The sequence below is a fragment of the Pelmatolapia mariae genome, linkage group LG10_11 (genome assembly GCF_036321145.2).
Source record: "Pelmatolapia mariae isolate MD_Pm_ZW linkage group LG10_11, Pm_UMD_F_2, whole genome shotgun sequence".
Taxonomy (NCBI): domain Eukaryota; kingdom Metazoa; phylum Chordata; class Actinopteri; order Cichliformes; family Cichlidae; genus Pelmatolapia; species Pelmatolapia mariae.
The window spans coordinates 14,632,780-14,649,088 of NC_086236.1; the positions used below are offsets into that span (position 1 = coordinate 14,632,780).

At 41.4% G+C, this 16,309-nt stretch overlaps 2 protein-coding genes and 1 non-coding gene across 4 annotated transcripts; 2 read left to right on the forward strand and 1 right to left on the reverse strand.

Annotated features, from left to right (window-relative positions):
- Window positions 1–247: 247 nt before the first annotated feature.
- On the forward strand, window positions 248–4,769 carry LOC134637339 (ras and Rab interactor 1-like). The gene is made up of 6 exons (XM_063487746.1): window positions 248–405; window positions 961–1,152; window positions 1,250–1,364; window positions 2,665–2,737; window positions 2,933–3,024; window positions 3,404–4,769. Exons 2-6 carry the CDS (start codon window positions 961–963, stop codon window positions 4,711–4,713), a joined length of 1,782 nt encoding a protein of 593 aa, XP_063343816.1. The 5' UTR covers window positions 248–405; the 3' UTR covers window positions 4,714–4,769.
- Window positions 4,770–4,868: 99 nt separating this feature from the next.
- dpp3 (dipeptidyl-peptidase 3) lies at window positions 4,869–16,250 on the reverse strand. Of its 2 annotated transcripts, none has more exons than XM_063487744.1 (19): window positions 16,089–16,250; window positions 12,504–12,662; window positions 12,163–12,307; window positions 11,957–12,046; window positions 11,566–11,703; window positions 11,225–11,299; window positions 10,988–11,078; window positions 10,757–10,887; window positions 10,412–10,542; window positions 10,120–10,178; window positions 9,290–9,484; window positions 9,084–9,196; window positions 8,891–8,983; window positions 8,630–8,692; window positions 8,387–8,511; window positions 7,648–7,768; window positions 7,226–7,405; window positions 6,590–6,752; window positions 4,869–5,700 (listed from the first exon to the last, which is right to left on the reverse strand). In XM_063487744.1, the coding sequence occupies exons 1-19, from the start codon at window positions 16,247–16,249 to the stop codon at window positions 5,558–5,560; spliced, it is 2,376 nt and encodes a 791-aa protein (XP_063343814.1). In that variant the 5' UTR covers window position 16,250; the 3' UTR covers window positions 4,869–5,557. The 2 variants fall into 2 exon arrangements, with proteins under 2 accessions (XP_063343814.1, XP_063343815.1); XM_063487745.1 differs by lacking the exon at window positions 16,089–16,250 and adding an exon at window positions 15,796–16,012.
- trnas-gcu (transfer RNA serine (anticodon GCU)) lies at window positions 16,116–16,197 on the forward strand. The gene has a single exon. It is a non-coding gene; the product is annotated as a tRNA-Ser (tRNA).
- Window positions 16,251–16,309: the final 59 nt, after the last annotated feature.

Genomic DNA, 16,309 nt, shown 5'->3' on the forward strand with positions numbered 1-16,309 from the left:
TGGATGAACGGAGGCTATGGGTTCTGTAACTACAGGACTTTAAATCAATTAACCCCTGTTTAACTGCTCTTCTAAAACGACTTGTTACTATTATCTGTACTAAAAAGTAATACAATAATAAGACATAACTCAAGTATACTATGTGGATCTAGAACACGTGAGTCTGGCGTCTGACGTCATGATGACTTGTATTTCCAGGTAAGATCAGGTGGGTTAGGAGGAGGAGGAGCAAAAGAAGGCATCTTCAGATCTGAGAGCACACGTCATGACAGGCCAGAGTGAAAGAGAAGTAAACTTCCCATCGTAGTAAAAAAAAAAAAAAAAAGCTGGTGGAAGAACACGAAGCATGCCATCATAAAGTGGATCCGGAGGTGGTAAAGGAAGGAGAAGAATCGGAGCAGAGAGGTAGTAAAACAGTTTGAGTTGGTTGTTTAAAAATAAGATGAGCGTGCTGTGACACACAATTACAGGACTGTAGCGCTAGAAGCCTGCGTGCAGCGCAGTTTGCGGAGGAAATGTGCAAGTTTTAGAGGAATGTACTTCGTGCGGATCCAGACAGAAGTTGACATGTATAGGCTGCAGTCAGATTCAGCCCATTGATGTGTTCATATTAACAAGGATAAGTGTGTCAGTTTGACATTTGCTCCTTTTTTACTTAACATCTAATGACTGTTGTGGCGTTTGTGTTTGCTGTCGGTGTGTCTGTAATTTAAAGATGTTCACCATACGTTGCTATTTTATTTAAGCTCTGTCTGAGCTGCTGTGCTTTACCAAGTCTGGACTTGCCGGTCCAATCCAGTCAGATTTATGGTACAGGTGTGTGTCTCTGTGTGCAGCAGTCTCACCCGTCTTTCTGTCATGACTGGGATCCAGAAGGATGCCATAACCACCTGTAGCATTATGAGACTGCATAGTGATTTGGAGCACATTAACTATGTTGTTGTATGCATATGTGTTTAGATGGCACAGCAAGAAGAACCCCTGTACGATTTCCCAGAGCCCACCCAAGTATCGGAGCGCAAGCTGAGGGGTCAGGGTTCCCTGAAAAACATCAGCGTACTGGACCGTCTCCTGCTTACAGTGCCCGTCTGGCTCCAGCTATCAATCAACCCAGCCACAGCACTGCACATACTGCAGAGGGAGCCTCCCGGGGTCTGCGACACAGACATAACACACATCCACATTTCCTCTCCTACCTTTTCTTATGCAGTCCCAGTTGCGTTCAGTAATCAGTTGTGTGGTCTTGCAGACGTTCCTGGTGCGAAAGTCTCGCACGTCCCAAAGAAACGTGCTCTGTGTGCGTTTGACGGATGACAGCGTGCCATCGTTTGTTCAGCAGTTTGGTATCAGAGAGGAGCAAGGCAGTAAGAGCATTACCTCAACACTTGGTAGTCTTTGGAAGAGTCCACTCACACTTTAGGACAGCATCTTAACGTTTAATAGAGTGCTGTGAAAAAGTTATTTAGCTTCTTCCTGATTTCTTTTATTCTTTTTGCATATGTGGCATATTTATGTTAGATCATCGAGCAAATGTTAATATTAGACAAAGTAAATACAAAATGCAGTTTTTGATTAGATCATTTCATTGATTAAGGGATCAAAGATGGGAAGGAAGTGTTTGAATTCAGCCATATTAGAGAGTTTTCAAGTTTGAATGGTCTGCCATGGTATGACATTTTTGCCCAGTCACTTTCTTATTGATGAATCATGAACTCTGAGCCTAACTGAGGCAAGTGAGGCCTGCAGGTCTTTTGATGTTGTTCTTTTGTGACCTCTTGGATGAGTCGTCGATGTGCTCTTGGAGTAATTTTGGTCAGCTGGCCACTCCTGGGAAGGTTCACCACTGTTTACTCCATATGTGGATAATGGCTCTCACTGTGGTTTGGTGGAGTCTCAAAGCCTTAAAAATGGCTTTGTTACCCTTCCCAGGCTGATAGAAGTCAGTGACTTTGTTTCTCAGCTTTTCTTGAGTTTCTTTATATCATGGCATGATCTGTTGCTTTTTGAGATCTTTCAGCCCACATCACTTTGTCAGACAGGTTCGATTTAATTTATTTCCTGATCCAGCAGGTCGGGCAGTAATCAGGCCTGGGAGTGGCTTGTAAAATTGAGCAAAAAAAAAAAAAGTGGTTAATCACAGTTAATTTCTCATTTAACAAGGAGAAGCAACAACACCGTACTCGTGTGCTGGATATAAATGTAAATCAGCATTTTCTTTAATTATATTCTTTTGGCTAGGTATTATATACACCATTTGCTTGTTTTTTACTTTATTATTTATTGCAACAAATAAAAATTAAAAAATACACGCACACAGACCATGATGATTGCAGTGTTGTCAGCCATTCTATGAGTGTTATTTAACCTAGCTTTAAAATCTTTTCATTCTGAAGATGCTGTAATTAAATATCAGACAGCTTTAAATCTACACTACAACTACACTGCGCACTATCATTTCTGTAGTATTACACAGTACTTGCACATAAATACTAGAATTCAGATCAAAGCAAAGATGCCTTTCATTGTGTCTTCTTTTAAAGTAATGCTCCAGGCCAAAGGCCCAATATTCTACTCAATAATTCCTCAGATAAACTGTATTATTAATACCAGCCAGCATTCCCTCGCACTAAACATCCCTGACATTTGAATTTTCTTCATCCGCAGCTCTGTCTCTGGAGACTTCAGCCATCAGCTTTCCAGACCTTCCAAGACTAATTTCCTTTTACTGTGTTAGCAGGTAAAATGTTGCCTTCCTCATTCTCGGTTTCCTTAGTGGTTCTTTAGTATAATTTTGATTCTTTAACCTTGTTCAAGTCCTATTACGTTGTCATCACTTCTTCCTCTTTTTCCACATGAATCCATTCCAATATCCGTTTATGTGCAAGAACTAATGCAGATCTTTTTAATCTCTGCGGCGCATGTTTCTTTTCAGAGATGTGCTACCATTCCCTCTGGAGCTTCCTGACGCAATAGCGAGGGCATCATCGCACAAAGAGCTCGAGTCTATCTCACACATGGGAATAGGTTGGTCATTTCATTTTTCCCTGATAGAAGATTTTGTAAGCATGCTCAACTTCAAATACTTTGATCTTCCAGGATTTATTTAAGCACATCATTAATTATGTCTCAGCCGCAGGCTAGCAAGCAGGCACTGGGGGAAGTTTGTGTGTAGGTGTATCTTTTCTGTCCTCTGCTAATTGCTTAATTCTTTTATGTATAAAATGTGAATTAATAAAATCTATTAAGAAACATGAGTAAATTACTGTCACAATGATGTCGAATTTATGCAGTTTATAAAATGTTAACTTTACTCAAAATAAATCACTGTTCGCATCAGAATCACAGTAAATTTTGGTGATGATAAACTTATTAAAATAACCAAAACATTTTTTTTGTTGTGTAGAGTTTTGGAATTCCCACCTAAATGTCCGTGGGCCACGGGAGACACCTAAGCCCCGAAAAGCTAAGGAGAAGAAGCCAGATGTTGCAACCTCCGCCCTGCCTAAGTCTGCACTGCAGTCAAGCTCTGCAGCTCCGTCTGACTCAGCTCCACAGCCAGACTCAGACAACCAGCATAAATCTGCACCTGACTCAGATGCTGCCGCCCAGAAATCGTCTCTAAATTCCACCTTGTTCCACGAGTTTTGCCCGATCACAACGCGTAGTCCCTTAGAGCTGGACTGTGGCTCTGGGCTGGGCGCTCTCTGTTTCATCAACCCTCTTTTCCTGCAGTCTCAGAGCACTTTATCCAGACGGCGCATGTTCAAGCACAGCCTCAAAGTCCGGGTTTCAACAGAGACATCGACCATGCTGTCGCCCCCGCTTGCTCCACCACCTCCGCCACCTCTAATGCCAAAAACCAAGGGGAGGTGTAAAGCCCAGAAGAGTGGACAGGAAACACTCGAGCTGAGAAAAGGCCAGACTGCTCAAGACGGCCATACCCAGCCCGTGACGCAAAACAATCCCAGCGGTGGTCAACTGCAGCCTTCATCAGCAATTCCTCAGATCCAGCCAGGTATGCAGGAGCAGCAGATGGAAGCACGCCAAAGTAAAGAGGGAGTGAAAGAAGAGGAGGCTACCGCTCAGCCACCAGCTATAAAGGAGCATCTCCCAGATGACTCAGACTATATGAAACCCTGTCCAGTAATCAGTTTCCCTAATTGTGCCTCACTGTCGCCTAAGCCACCTCCTCTTTTCCCCAAAATGTTTCAATCCCTCTCTCCTCGTGACTCTCCCAGTGCTTCTCCCTCTCTTTCCCCTTATCAGTCCCCATCTGTATCTCCCAAGATGCACATTTCTCTCTCCCCTAATGACTCACCCAGCCTTTCTCCCTCCCATTCGCCTTATCAGTCCCCGTCTCTTTCTCCTAAGGTCCCCTACTCTCTCTCTCCCTTCATCTCCCAACCCTTCTCTCCGTTGATAGAGCAGGCCAGCGATACATACTCCACTCCTTCAACACCGGATCAGTTGAGATCAGACAGTGAAGCTGAAGAGAAGGAGGAAGCACAAGTGATCGAAAACAAGGATGGAGAATACAAAGGAGATCAGCACAAAAAGAGGGAAAAGGTTGAAGAGGATGACTTGGTGTTACAAATGAATGCTGCTTCTGTAAATGATAGGGAGAGCTGCAGTACTGAAGAAACAGCAGAAACTCCTGATACGTCCGACAAACAGGGCGATGTTACAAAAGCATCTAACGAGCAAACAGCTTAAACTGCCTTTCAATCATATTACTAATCCTTGGGATTACTTCAGAATGCCAGTAGTTTCTTCAGGTTGACTCTTTATTGTTAACATGTAGTAAAAGTGAGTTTATGAAAATGAATCCTGCTATGATTCTGGAAGGAAAGAAAAAAATACCACCCAGATCTTATCAAATTGATTTTTTTAATTTGTTCAGATTCAACATCAAAAATACTTACTAGTCCGACTCACCAGAAAGAGGAATAACACTAATCCAATATGCCTTAATACCAAACTGGGCAAAAATAACATGAAGTATTACTTTGCCTTACAGTCAACATTAAGTTGTCACTGGAGCTAGTTAACAGTCTAAACCTCTCAAGTCATTAACACAGAAATGGACAAAACTAAAAAGGACCAGCTGTGAAGACTGTAAAATCTGTAGCCATGAGTTGACTGTAAAAAAGTATTCACTTCAATCACTTTGAGTTACCATAAAGATTTGTAAAAGCAGTTTTTTTCAATGCTTTAACCGTTTTTAAGTGTCAGGGTTACATTGGTTTAGTTCTTACTTCTCATTAGAAAAGTGTTTGCCAAAGACATCTGCAAGAGTGATGAGCTATTAATAATCATCTCACTCATTTGTATCTGACAATTCTCATCAGAAACAGACCTGACACTGAACCAGAGTGCTTAAGAATCAGTTGGTGCTTGAAAAGTTGTGGCTGCTCTGGTTCTATGGCTTTATTGGATGTAAGAAAGAATCATTCTGCTATTGCATACAGTTGCAAAGAAAAAGAAGAAAAAAAAATCTGATTTCTGTTGGTACTTTTTGGAAATTGCAAAGCAGATTCTCCCTCCCTCCCTCCATACATCAACACCAGCAGGGAGCGTCTTGTTTGCTCAGCTCCAGCAGGCTGGACTCCAGCTGCTCTGCGTCGTCTTGGAAGCGCTCGGTAAAGGAACGAATCAAACCTGCTGCGCTGCCTTTGTATTCCACCAGCTCAACACTATCCCCTGGAAATCAAACACACACAGACTGAATGATTAAATCTGGCAGAACAGGGCTAATTCACTTGTTTGTATGCTTGTATAACTGTCTGTCACAACAACAAGTTGAACAGTTAAAATATTTTTAATGCCATTTGTACAATTGTTAATATTTCTATGCAAGGATGAAGCAGTGCCATTACAGATTTGACACATGTGGTCTTTAAGCAAACTCCAAAAAGGTATTTTTGGAAGCTTCCAAATAAAACTTGGATATAGAGAAGTGTAATCATCCTTTCCATTCATTACCTCACAATACTATATTAATCAGATTTTTTAACATTTTGGGATATGTAAAATCACATACATTGTGATTTATCTCCTTTTTTCAACTGAAAATAATGTAGACATTGAACTCAATCAAGTCAATATGTTTTATCCAACCAGATAAGTTTCTATTTTGCAGCAAAATGAGATCAACTGTCACTAAAAGCTGCCATAAGACCATCTATCAGTCTGTAATTGAAAGGGGAGATAAGCTGGCAAATGCATTCAACCTGTTTCTGATAAATCAGTCCAAGTCAGACTGCGAATGTTTGCAGAACGCTTGCCTTCTATCAGCCAACCTGTGCAACTGCCTTGCAATCAATTGCAATTGGTAACAGAATGTCCAAAAAAAAAAAAAAAAATCACATTCTGAGCCCTCTTGTTTGCAGTATTCCAATAGTGTTTTAATATTGATACCTTATTACCATGCAAATTATCGCGATACTATGCTGTTTCGTTTCCCCCGATCCCAACCCTAATCATCACATGCTTATGAATAGTTTTATGGAAGTGAAAACAGCTAGACCGGTTATCAAACATAAATAAACAAATCAGACAGCACCCTGTTAAAACAGAGTCATTTACATACCGCTGATTCTTGTGTTGGCTTGAACAAACATCTTGCGAGCCTCCTTCCTCAGCAGGACCGTCTCGCGCAGGCGTAAAAAGTTGTGAGCGCCAGTGTCGCTTACGGTGGAGTAGTTGTCATAGAAAGCCCTGCCTCCTTCCACGTCTGCCGTCGACTTAAAGACCTACAAATCAGTTTAAAAACTGTGGATTCAGTTTAACAGCATACTGGGTGAAATCAACTGAAAGACGACAATAAAGCTTAGATGATGGCTTAGAGTAAACTTAGGTGGAAAGTTTGGATCAATCTATAATATTAAGGTTTTTTTCTTACAAGTTGCAAAACAGGTTCCAAAAGCTTGACTCATTTCATTGTTTTGTTCAACCCTCAAACTTAAATCCTAACTAAAAGTTACTGCATAAGTCAATAATACACAAATTCAGTTTATATACCATAAATAATATATATATATATATATAATTTTTTTAACATAAAACACTCAATTGCTAATCAAAAATGTTGCTGCTTAATTTTCTGCTTCTCTGATTTTAATACAAAAACAAATAGTACTGTGGTGTACTGGTGCATGAAGCTGTCAAATCGGTTCTAGTGAATTATTTTTTATTTGCGTTCATTAATTGGAGAAGTATTGATTACCTGCAGTTTACAAAGGAACCTATGGATGGCGTTCTTGCCCACGGTGGGGATTTTGCTTCGGTCCAGTGTAATCCGTGCATCGGGCTTGCCATCTTCTCCCGTTACTTCCTCCAGGCCCACCAGGCCCTCTCCGGCCTCCAGCAGCACGCGTAGGATGACGAATCGAGCCTGCATGTGAGCCTGAAGCAAACACATAACGTCACATACATTTGACATACTGTCTAACAAACAAACTGAAATTTACCATCAGCTTATTTCTAAAAATGACACAGACGTATCGAGCTGAGGCTGTAAGAAACACATAGTCAACGTTCTGTATGCTTGATTGTAGAAACTGTTCACCTAATACTTTGCAACTTTGAAGAAGAAGTGAAAAGAGGCCACTAGTAAGAGGAAAGTTGCTCAGTGAGCAGACACATTACCTGTCTCCAGCTCTTGCTCTCAGGTGTGTAGAACTCCAGGCCCAGCAGTCCCGCTCTGACCATGCTGAGCCAGTTTATGTACACCACATCATCTGCATCCTGACCCTCATTGCCAAAAATACTGGCACAGAAACACATGGACGTAAACACACCGACCCCACAGAGAATCAGCCACACTCTTGAACATACATAATGACCACTCCCTCCAACCCACTTATATATATTTAACAAAAAAATAAATAAAATTCATCCATGTCCACAAACTAGAGTAAGACTGAAAAATAACTGTACAAGTGGATTGAAGAGCTGCTTAAAATTTCCAAACATCCAAATAAAGTGAGCACTATTTCACTTGACTCTGGAGTTTGTTTATTTTATATATTCATTACATATTTAAATAGATTGAAAGCCTTTGTTTTTGTTCCCAAAAGACTCTTGGATCCCACAAATATTTTCCCAGCTGCAAAAATCTGTCAGTTTATGGAAATTTCAGGGAGACTTTTCAATCCAAATGTGACTTTTATTTTCTTATTTATACAGTTTATTTTATCTCCTTTTTATTTTTACTTGCTTCTCTACATGAAATATTGAGGGGGCTCTGAGCCTAAGAATTTCACTGCTGGGAGTGATTGTTACCTGTAGACGCCAATAACAAAACTTTTTGGTTAAGGTGGGATGTGTAAGTTAGTATAACATATATAATACATATTTATTACAAGATACAGTGCGCAGGACATACCTGAGCACTTGTTTGTTGAGGCACAAATAGAGTCCGACACACTCAGCGCGGCATTCTTCATAAGAAGAAGCAATCGTGGAGAACTTACTGTCCCAGGTCTCGCTGCCCCGATACCAGCTGGACACCTGAAACGCATGTTCACACATTAAGTCTCTCTTTTATTCAGCAACTGAAAACTAAAGCTTGAAAATGGCCATTAGATTTTAAAACCAGACAGGAAGGTGCACACAAAAACAAACTCACTGGTTCACCAGTCTCTGGGTTGATCACCTTACTTTGGTCAAAGTTAAACTTGCCCTTGTCATCCTATGGATGGAGATTGAGGACACACAAATGGAAAAACAGATTTAGTCACTGACTTTTTTTATTGCCCCCCCCCAAAAAAAAAAAAAATTAAATGAAACATTTTACAAAGAGGAACTGACTACATCTGCTGCTCTTAACACACCACAGGAAATAAAAATACTGATATAAGCAATTAGGAAGTACGCATGTCTGACAGACCTGGACAAACAGCTTTCCGCTCCCATGACCCAGAAGCTCGTGAAGTCCAACCTGCACTTCGAACGACGGGCCCTTCCATTTGATAAACAAATCCTGGAGAAAACAGAAGGATCAGGAGAATGTATTATTACACAGGTGTGTGAATGGAAAACAGAGATGGTGTTTAAGAGAATCAGAAAAATGTGTAAAATACCTTGTCCCCCTCCTCCAGGAAGGTCAGTTTTTCTTTTTGCGTTGCATAGGCTACAGCCAGCACGTTACCAAGCGACACGTTTTTAAAGCCCTCTGTCTGTCTGATGTCATCGTCTATATAAAACAAACAAACAAACAAACAAGCTCAATGCTGTAATTAAGCTGGACTCAGCTGTTTGACAGTGTCAAAGATTTCTGCGCACGTACAGTTGGGGATGTTGATGCCAGCTGGTATTCCACTCCCAGCGAAGGTGAGAACGTCCAGTGAGGTGAAGTCCGGTTTAAGGAACGTATCCTTCTCAAACTCCTGCGGCCATGGCAACTCAGGAAGCAAGACTTCTGCTGAACTCACCAGTTTGGCGAAACGCTCACTCATCGCCTTGTTCACAACGGCCACAAAACCTAAAACAGCATGACACAATAAACTTAGGAAATTAAATCCACCACGTAATTTTTTAATGCTTATTTCCAGTTGTGTGCTTTTATTTTTCGACTCTACTGGAGTAGTTTTGCATGACTCACAGCTTAAAGTAATTGTTATTCATCCATTCCTTGGTGCACACACTCAGATTTTCCACCGTTTGAAACAAGCTTTTTTTAAGCTCCCTTCCCCCTCCCTTTAACACAAATTTTTGCTGATCGCCATGTGCCTGAAATAACCAAATAAGGGATCGCCACTCTCACTGACATCACACAGAGCCAAGAGTAGGTTGGGAGAGAAAAAAAAATCCTTATCAGTCTCAAACTGATAAGGATTAATGGACACTTGGACATATGCTGCCCAAATTAGATCCAGCATTTCAACAGTAGTACTAAACAACATCCTTTACAGTGCGTGTTCATTTAAAGACCCACAGGCTGTAATTACTATTGGGGCAAAACACAGAAATTTATCCAGTGGAGATGCTAAGTCCATCTACTTAAGTAAGCTCAGCCAACCAGCAGGAAATAAAACCCAAAGAGACCCATAAGATCACAGCTTGCACAACAATAGTCATGACAGTATCGCGCTACTTCTTCATCAGCTTGGCAATTACCTTCAAACTCTCCTCTGGAGCCAAATGGGTCTCTGTAGCTCTCGATGAAACCTATATAACTGAGAGAAAGCAAGACCGGGGAGGAAATGAAGGGATAATAAGGAGTAAAGTGAAGAGCGGTATTCAAGACACAGTGCAAAGGTCAGAATGAGTTTTATGGGGAAGTAAACAGGCAGGAAATATAATAAATCAATTTCACTGTGCGGCAGAATTTAAACGGTGCTAAAATAGTCCCTCTCTAAAATTCACAGGGATCTCATAAATGTACTGTGCTGTTGATTAGTGGACTCACCTCTCCACAATTGGCCCCTTGTCTTTAATCCAGTAGCGCGAACCCTCTTTATGTGCTTCAATGGAGCCTAAGGTGAAGCTGCGTGTGTACTCTTCAAGCATCTTCCTCTGGTTCTCATTGGCAGCATAGGCCTGCAAGACATTCACAAACAAAACAAAAATTATTTTATAACTAGAACTCTGACAGAAACGTTTTTTGGTTGCCATTCACTCAATCGTCTCGTAAAGACAGTTACTGATATTTTACTAACCCAACTTTATGTTTTTAGATTTAAATTATAAAACTGGTATTCATGTCAGCTCCCATCGCTGACCACACACTCCACTGCATTCTTAGCAGTCTCACCTGTGCTTTTTCAAGATAATAGCAGACTTTTTCCATGACAGGGCTATAGTCTCCCCTCTTCACAGTGAACTCTTTGTCTTCAAAGCTGAAGCTGCCACAGCAGGACTCGCACTCCCCATCCACTGCGCAGTCTGTGAACCAATTATTTATTTATTTTAATTAATATATATTGGAATACTTTTTGCATGCCATTTTTCCCCTTTGTTTTGGCTTTTTTAACTGCAGTTTGACCTTTTTGCACAGCTGAAGCCAAGCGGACCTCGTAGCAGGTTTTCCCTCCATCTTCCTTCTTAAACAGACGCGTGTTGTAGGCAGACAGTTTCTAGAAACAAGCGACAAGAATAAACTGAGTCAGACTCAAAGGCAGATTAAAAACACATTTATTATAAGAAGGAGATTCAAAGAGATAAAAGAAACAAAAAAAATAAATACATTTAAAAGATTTATTTTAGATGTGAATTTGCTTACTTTTGAGTCGAGGAACTTCTGAGCCAGCTCAGCATCCTCCAGACAGCAGTTTCCTGAGAAATAGGTGGTAATTCCCTGAAGCAAACAAAACAAATCGAGTCAATGAGCCATGCATCCTCTCACAGGGAACAAGCATATTTACTGCTTTCCTAAAAGGCAGATAAAATCTCAGAATTAAGAATTAAGAAGTAGTCAAAATAAAACCAAAGAGAACGAAACTTTTCCAGCTGAGGCCAAAACCATTTGTCACATTTCTCCCGTCTATGAAAACCACTGGCTATTTAATCAAAATTGTTAACCAGCTAGCCTGCACTTGGCTTTAAATGATTAAAAGATCCCACCTTGTCACCCAGCCCCAGCTGTTTCTGTCTGTTTTCCAGCGAGTAGAGGAGACAGGAGCAGCTGTCCCATAGAGCCTCCATCTCAGCCGGCTGCTCCTGAAAGGCCTGGCTGGCCCAAACCAGCGCTTTCAGCTTGTCCTAGTGTACATGCCACAGATGCAGACAGCTTAAAAGACAGCAGCATTGTTTTCAATGATAAACACATCAGATTACACTATATCAGGCACACTTGATATTTTTAAGGTTTCTAAAGTTACATTTTGTTAGCTTCGTGTTTACAAAAAATGTTGTTTACGCTCTACGAAGCTGCTTTTACAGTTGTCCTCAACCTATAATCTGGTTAAAAAGTATCTAAACTGGATTGACAACTCTTACTGCAGGCCTTTTTTACCTTAGGCAGATTTGGGATGAACTTTGTGTCTCCAAAAGACTTGTAGTTGCCCATGTTTGCATACAGACCCGCTGCATACACCAGAAAGGCCTGAATATCATAAACGAGAAAACATCGAAGAAACATTTCTATATGACTGCAGCCGTTTGTGGATGAAAGCTTGTTTTAGAAAGAAATGAAACGGCAGAGACGGCGAGGCCGTGTACCTGATACTCCTCAGAGCTGAGCCCAGCTGCTGTGGCGACCTGTTCCAGCTGTGCAGGCGTCTGCTTCCTGAAGATTCTCTGCAGCAAGACAAAGATGTTTGCAGACTCGGGGGATGTCTGCAGCAGTACTGCCAGACCGCCATACCTACGACAAACGTTCAAACAGATGTATTTTTATTTGTTATTTTTAAAACCAGCAGGACAGCAAATTTTAAATAACCTGAAGTCTTTTGTTGTTTCAAGAAGGTGAAACATGTAATTTCACAGTGGTGCTTCCATTTAGAGGCTCGACTGATTTTCAAGCGTGTTGACATTCTCACATCTTTGCGTTAGTAACATACCAAGATGCGCGTGACAGGTAGTGGGCGTACATCTTCTCCTGAGGTGAAAGCAAACGAAAGGCCTCGCTGCAGTCGAGTGCGGAGATTCCAATGTCATTTGGGAGGTAGTACTGGGAGTCCACCATCTTGAGTCTGAACGTTAACACTGGCGATAAGGTACTGTATTAAAATAGCAGGGAAGGAAAGTGGGGAACATGTTAGGAGGAAATGTGGGACAGCAAGATAAGTGGTGCTTCAAGTTAGAACCTACAACTTTCTTTTTTTTTTTAAACCGTGGGCTCGGGAAGTATTTGCACACCTGTCTCTGTCAGGCAGGATACGCAGAGTAGAACAGCTTGTGTACGATACAAACACACTGATATTTACTTGCAACAGTCCTACAGATACTAGAATGACTTCTATGTATAATTATTTTAAGAGTCTTTTTAAGAGTTTGTTTATAATTCTGTATATAGAAGATAATAAAATCTTAAATAATCATCAAGTATAGGTTTGATCTTAAACTGTTTGGGTTTGCCAGCTTCTTGTTCTTCCTCTTCTTCTGGTTGGTCCCTTTAGGGGTCACCCGGTCATCTCACCTAATATCTAGCATCCTCCTCTGTCACACCAATCCTTGAACTTCTGTGGTTGTCTTCTTTTTCTCCTCCCTTTGCAGCTTCATATTCAACATCCTTTGTCCATTATATCCACTATCCCTCCTCTGCGCATGTCCAAAACATCTCAGCCTTGTCTCTCTAACTTTGTCTCCTAACTGGTGACAGTTAGTTCATTTCTGAACTTATCCATCCTAAGAGGTGAGGGTGGGGTGGTGGATAGGTGTGGAAAAAGGGGGAGACGAAGGGGATGGGTGTGTGTCTTTATGTAAAACTGATGTCTGTGTGTCCCCTTCCATTTTAATATCAATCCGATTTTCAGTCATACTCATCTTTTTACACATCATACGCTCACACACCAACACATACACCGAACATCTCTTTCAACGCAGAGTGGGAGGAAGAGAGGGCAGGTCACACCATTCCCAGGTTGGTTCGCAGGTCAGGCTGGCTGCATAACAGCTTTGCTGCTGGTTCGGTAGCCATCTGCTCAACCTGCAAATAGGTATGCGTCATGGTTTTGTGTTTGTGTGTGTGTCACATGGCTTGGGGGTTGTTGTCTGGGGCGGCTCTACCAGGCGGATTTTAGTTGCCTGCATCCTTGGGTCCCCGTTTTTGGCTCATGCCAGGATGGCGGACATCCGGAGAGGCGGGCTGTCCGTTGCCTCTGGCTTTTTGGGACTCTTGCACTTTCTCTCTCCTTCTTCCATTGGGGTGGGCACAAGGTTGCCATTGAGATCTGTAGCCTTGGGTCTTCGGTACTCTTGTGGTGGAAGGCCCCAAAAAACTTCTCTTTGGCTCGTTGGGTGCGTTATTGATGTTTCTTGTCATCATTATCAAGTACATTATCATGACACGCGCGCGCACATTTGGGCAACCCACTGTGCTTTTCTACATGTGCTCTGTCTCCTCTTTATAGTTCTCTTATTTTCTCCCCCTCTCTTTTTTCTTTCTGTCTTTTCCCCTGCCTGTTAGCTCTGACATTGATATATTTTGGAACTGCTGTGAAAAATAATAGTATTAATAATAATAGAAATTAATAAATAGATAAAGGAAGAAGAAAAATGAGCAGGGGTGGGGGAACTCCAGGTCTTGATCCAACATAGCTGATTTAAATGGCTAAATGACCTCCTCAACATGTCTTGAAGTTCTCCAGAGGCCTGTAATGAACTAATCATTTGACTCAGGTGTGTTGACCCAGGGTCCTATCTAACACAACACGACACTGGCCCTTGAGGCCTGGAATTCCCCAACCCTGCTATATAGAGTCTACAGAGCTCCTCAAGCAAACATGTTTGTCACAACAGTATATTTAGATCATAAATCTGAAGCTGCCAGACCGGACAGGCTTAAAAAATTTTTAAAAAAAAAATACATACCAGGTCTCACTCTTGCACATCTTCCCTTTCAGTTTTGCTGCTATCCTTTTGTCACAAATTATTCCTGGCACTCATCTCCACCACTCCCAGCTCAACCCTGCCTGCACTTGCTTCTTGACCCCTCTTGTGTGCAGTTTGTCCCTTTAACATCTTTACTGCCTCTACTTCATGCATCTTTACTGTTAAAAGTGCTTCCTTCTCATTCACACACACACACATGTATTCTTGTCTTGCTTCAAAGACTTTCATTACTCTTGTCTCCAGAACATACTTCCACCTCTCCAGTCTCTCTTCCACCTGCTCTATATTCTCACTGCAGCCCCCAAAGCTGGAGACTCCCATCTGACCTCATCTGTCAGCCTGTCCATCAATGCTGCAAACAAGAAAGGGCTCAGATCTCTGATGTAATTTCACCCCCACCTTAAAATCATCTGTCACCCCTACCACACCACACCTCACTTACCTCATGTCCTTCACCACCCTCACATTCTTGTCTGCCACTCCTGAATTCCTATCCAGTACTATAGTTGCTCTCTTGGTACCCTAATATACTCAGATTTTCAGTTTGCAATAAAACACAAAGGACTTCACCTAATGATTTTAGTTCCCAAATAAGTTTTTAATGATTATTACAAATTAACACTAATTCTTTAATAGATTGTCCTGTTTACATATTTTTTTTAAAATATACTTCAATTGGGAGCTGTAGTGGCTAAAATAGAGCATAGTGCAGTAGCAAGTAAATTAAGATAAGATAAGCTAAGCTTTATTGACATTGTAAGCACAAGCGTACAAAGAAACTGCAATTACATGAATTGAAGTGTGGTTATATTTCATATTTCGCAGAAGCAGTAAAGAGAGAAGCTTTTGTGACAGCAGGCGCTGATCGTCCAGTGAACCTTGACTTGCGGGACCGTGGCACAGATTCAAAATCAGTTAATATTACTCGAGCCTGTTTTATTTTCCGTTTCACTTTCCCCCCCCAAAAAACTACAGTAACTGATATGAAGAGAAGCGTCTACACACGAAAAGAAATCCTGATTGTGTCTCTTTTAAAATCAGCAGCCTACTAATACCAACACAACGACAGTACATGTCTGAATTAAGTATGAATACAGAGGCTACAGCTAACTGAATAACGTTAGCTTCCTGAGTGCATGCTAAGACGGCTGCATTTAAAGACTCGGCGACTTATGTAAACAAAACTACAAATCACAAAATGTGCAAGTCATTAATCGGTATGGCTGTCTGCTAACTGATACACAAGTGAGATAAATATAAATATAAATAAAGGTAAAAGTCAACTCAAAAACTCGTTACCTTGATTCCGTTATAGCTCTGAGCGAATGTCAAATTGCAGTCTCACGCTGCACACTTCCTATATTCATTCAACGAGAGAATCAGCCCTCAGCCAATCAGAGGTTGTATATCGTGGCCGATGGAAACTTTAGCCAATCACTGAGCAGCTATGCCGAGCTTTTTAACGCGTTTCACATTGTGAATTTGAACAAGATTAAGTTTTGAAGAACACCGCGGTTAACCACAGCAGGAAGGTTCAGGGCATGCTAACAAGAAACAGAGACTATAGCAGTCAGATAGGTGTGTACATGTACCAGAGTCTTCGAGAGGGTAGAGCACATGACGAGGTGGCCGAGTGGTTAAGGCGATGGACTGCTAATCCATTGTGCTCTGCACGCGTGGGTTCGAATCCCATCCTCGTCGGGCTCATTTTACAAGCACGAAAAATTTTGAACATTGTTCGTCCCTGATACATTCTCGCTTAATGCTGCCAAACAAGAGTTATTCAGTCGCACAACCGGAACATCGAAGGGTC

Coding starts and splice junctions, on each gene's coding strand:
- LOC134637339 (XM_063487746.1), top strand. CDS start 961: ATGGCACAGCAAGAAGAACCCCTGTACGATTTCCCAGAGCCCACCCAA. Junction 1,365..2,664: donor TATCAGAGAGGAGCAAGGCA/GTAAGAGCATTA, acceptor CTTCATCCGCAG/CTCTGTCTCTGGAGACTTCA. Junction 3,025..3,403: donor TATCTCACACATGGGAATAG/GTTGGTCATTTC, acceptor TTTGTTGTGTAG/AGTTTTGGAATTCCCACCTA.
- dpp3 (XM_063487744.1), bottom strand. CDS start 16,249: ATGTATCAGGGACGAACAATGTTCAAAATTTTTCGTGCTTGTAAAATG. Junction 9,485..10,119: donor CTCCAGAGGAGAGTTTGAAG/GTAATTGCCAAG, acceptor ATGCTGTTTTAG/GTTTTGTGGCCGTTGTGAAC. Junction 8,512..8,629: donor ACCCAGAGACTGGTGAACCA/GTGAGTTTGTTT, acceptor CATGCGTTTCAG/GTGTCCAGCTGGTATCGGGG.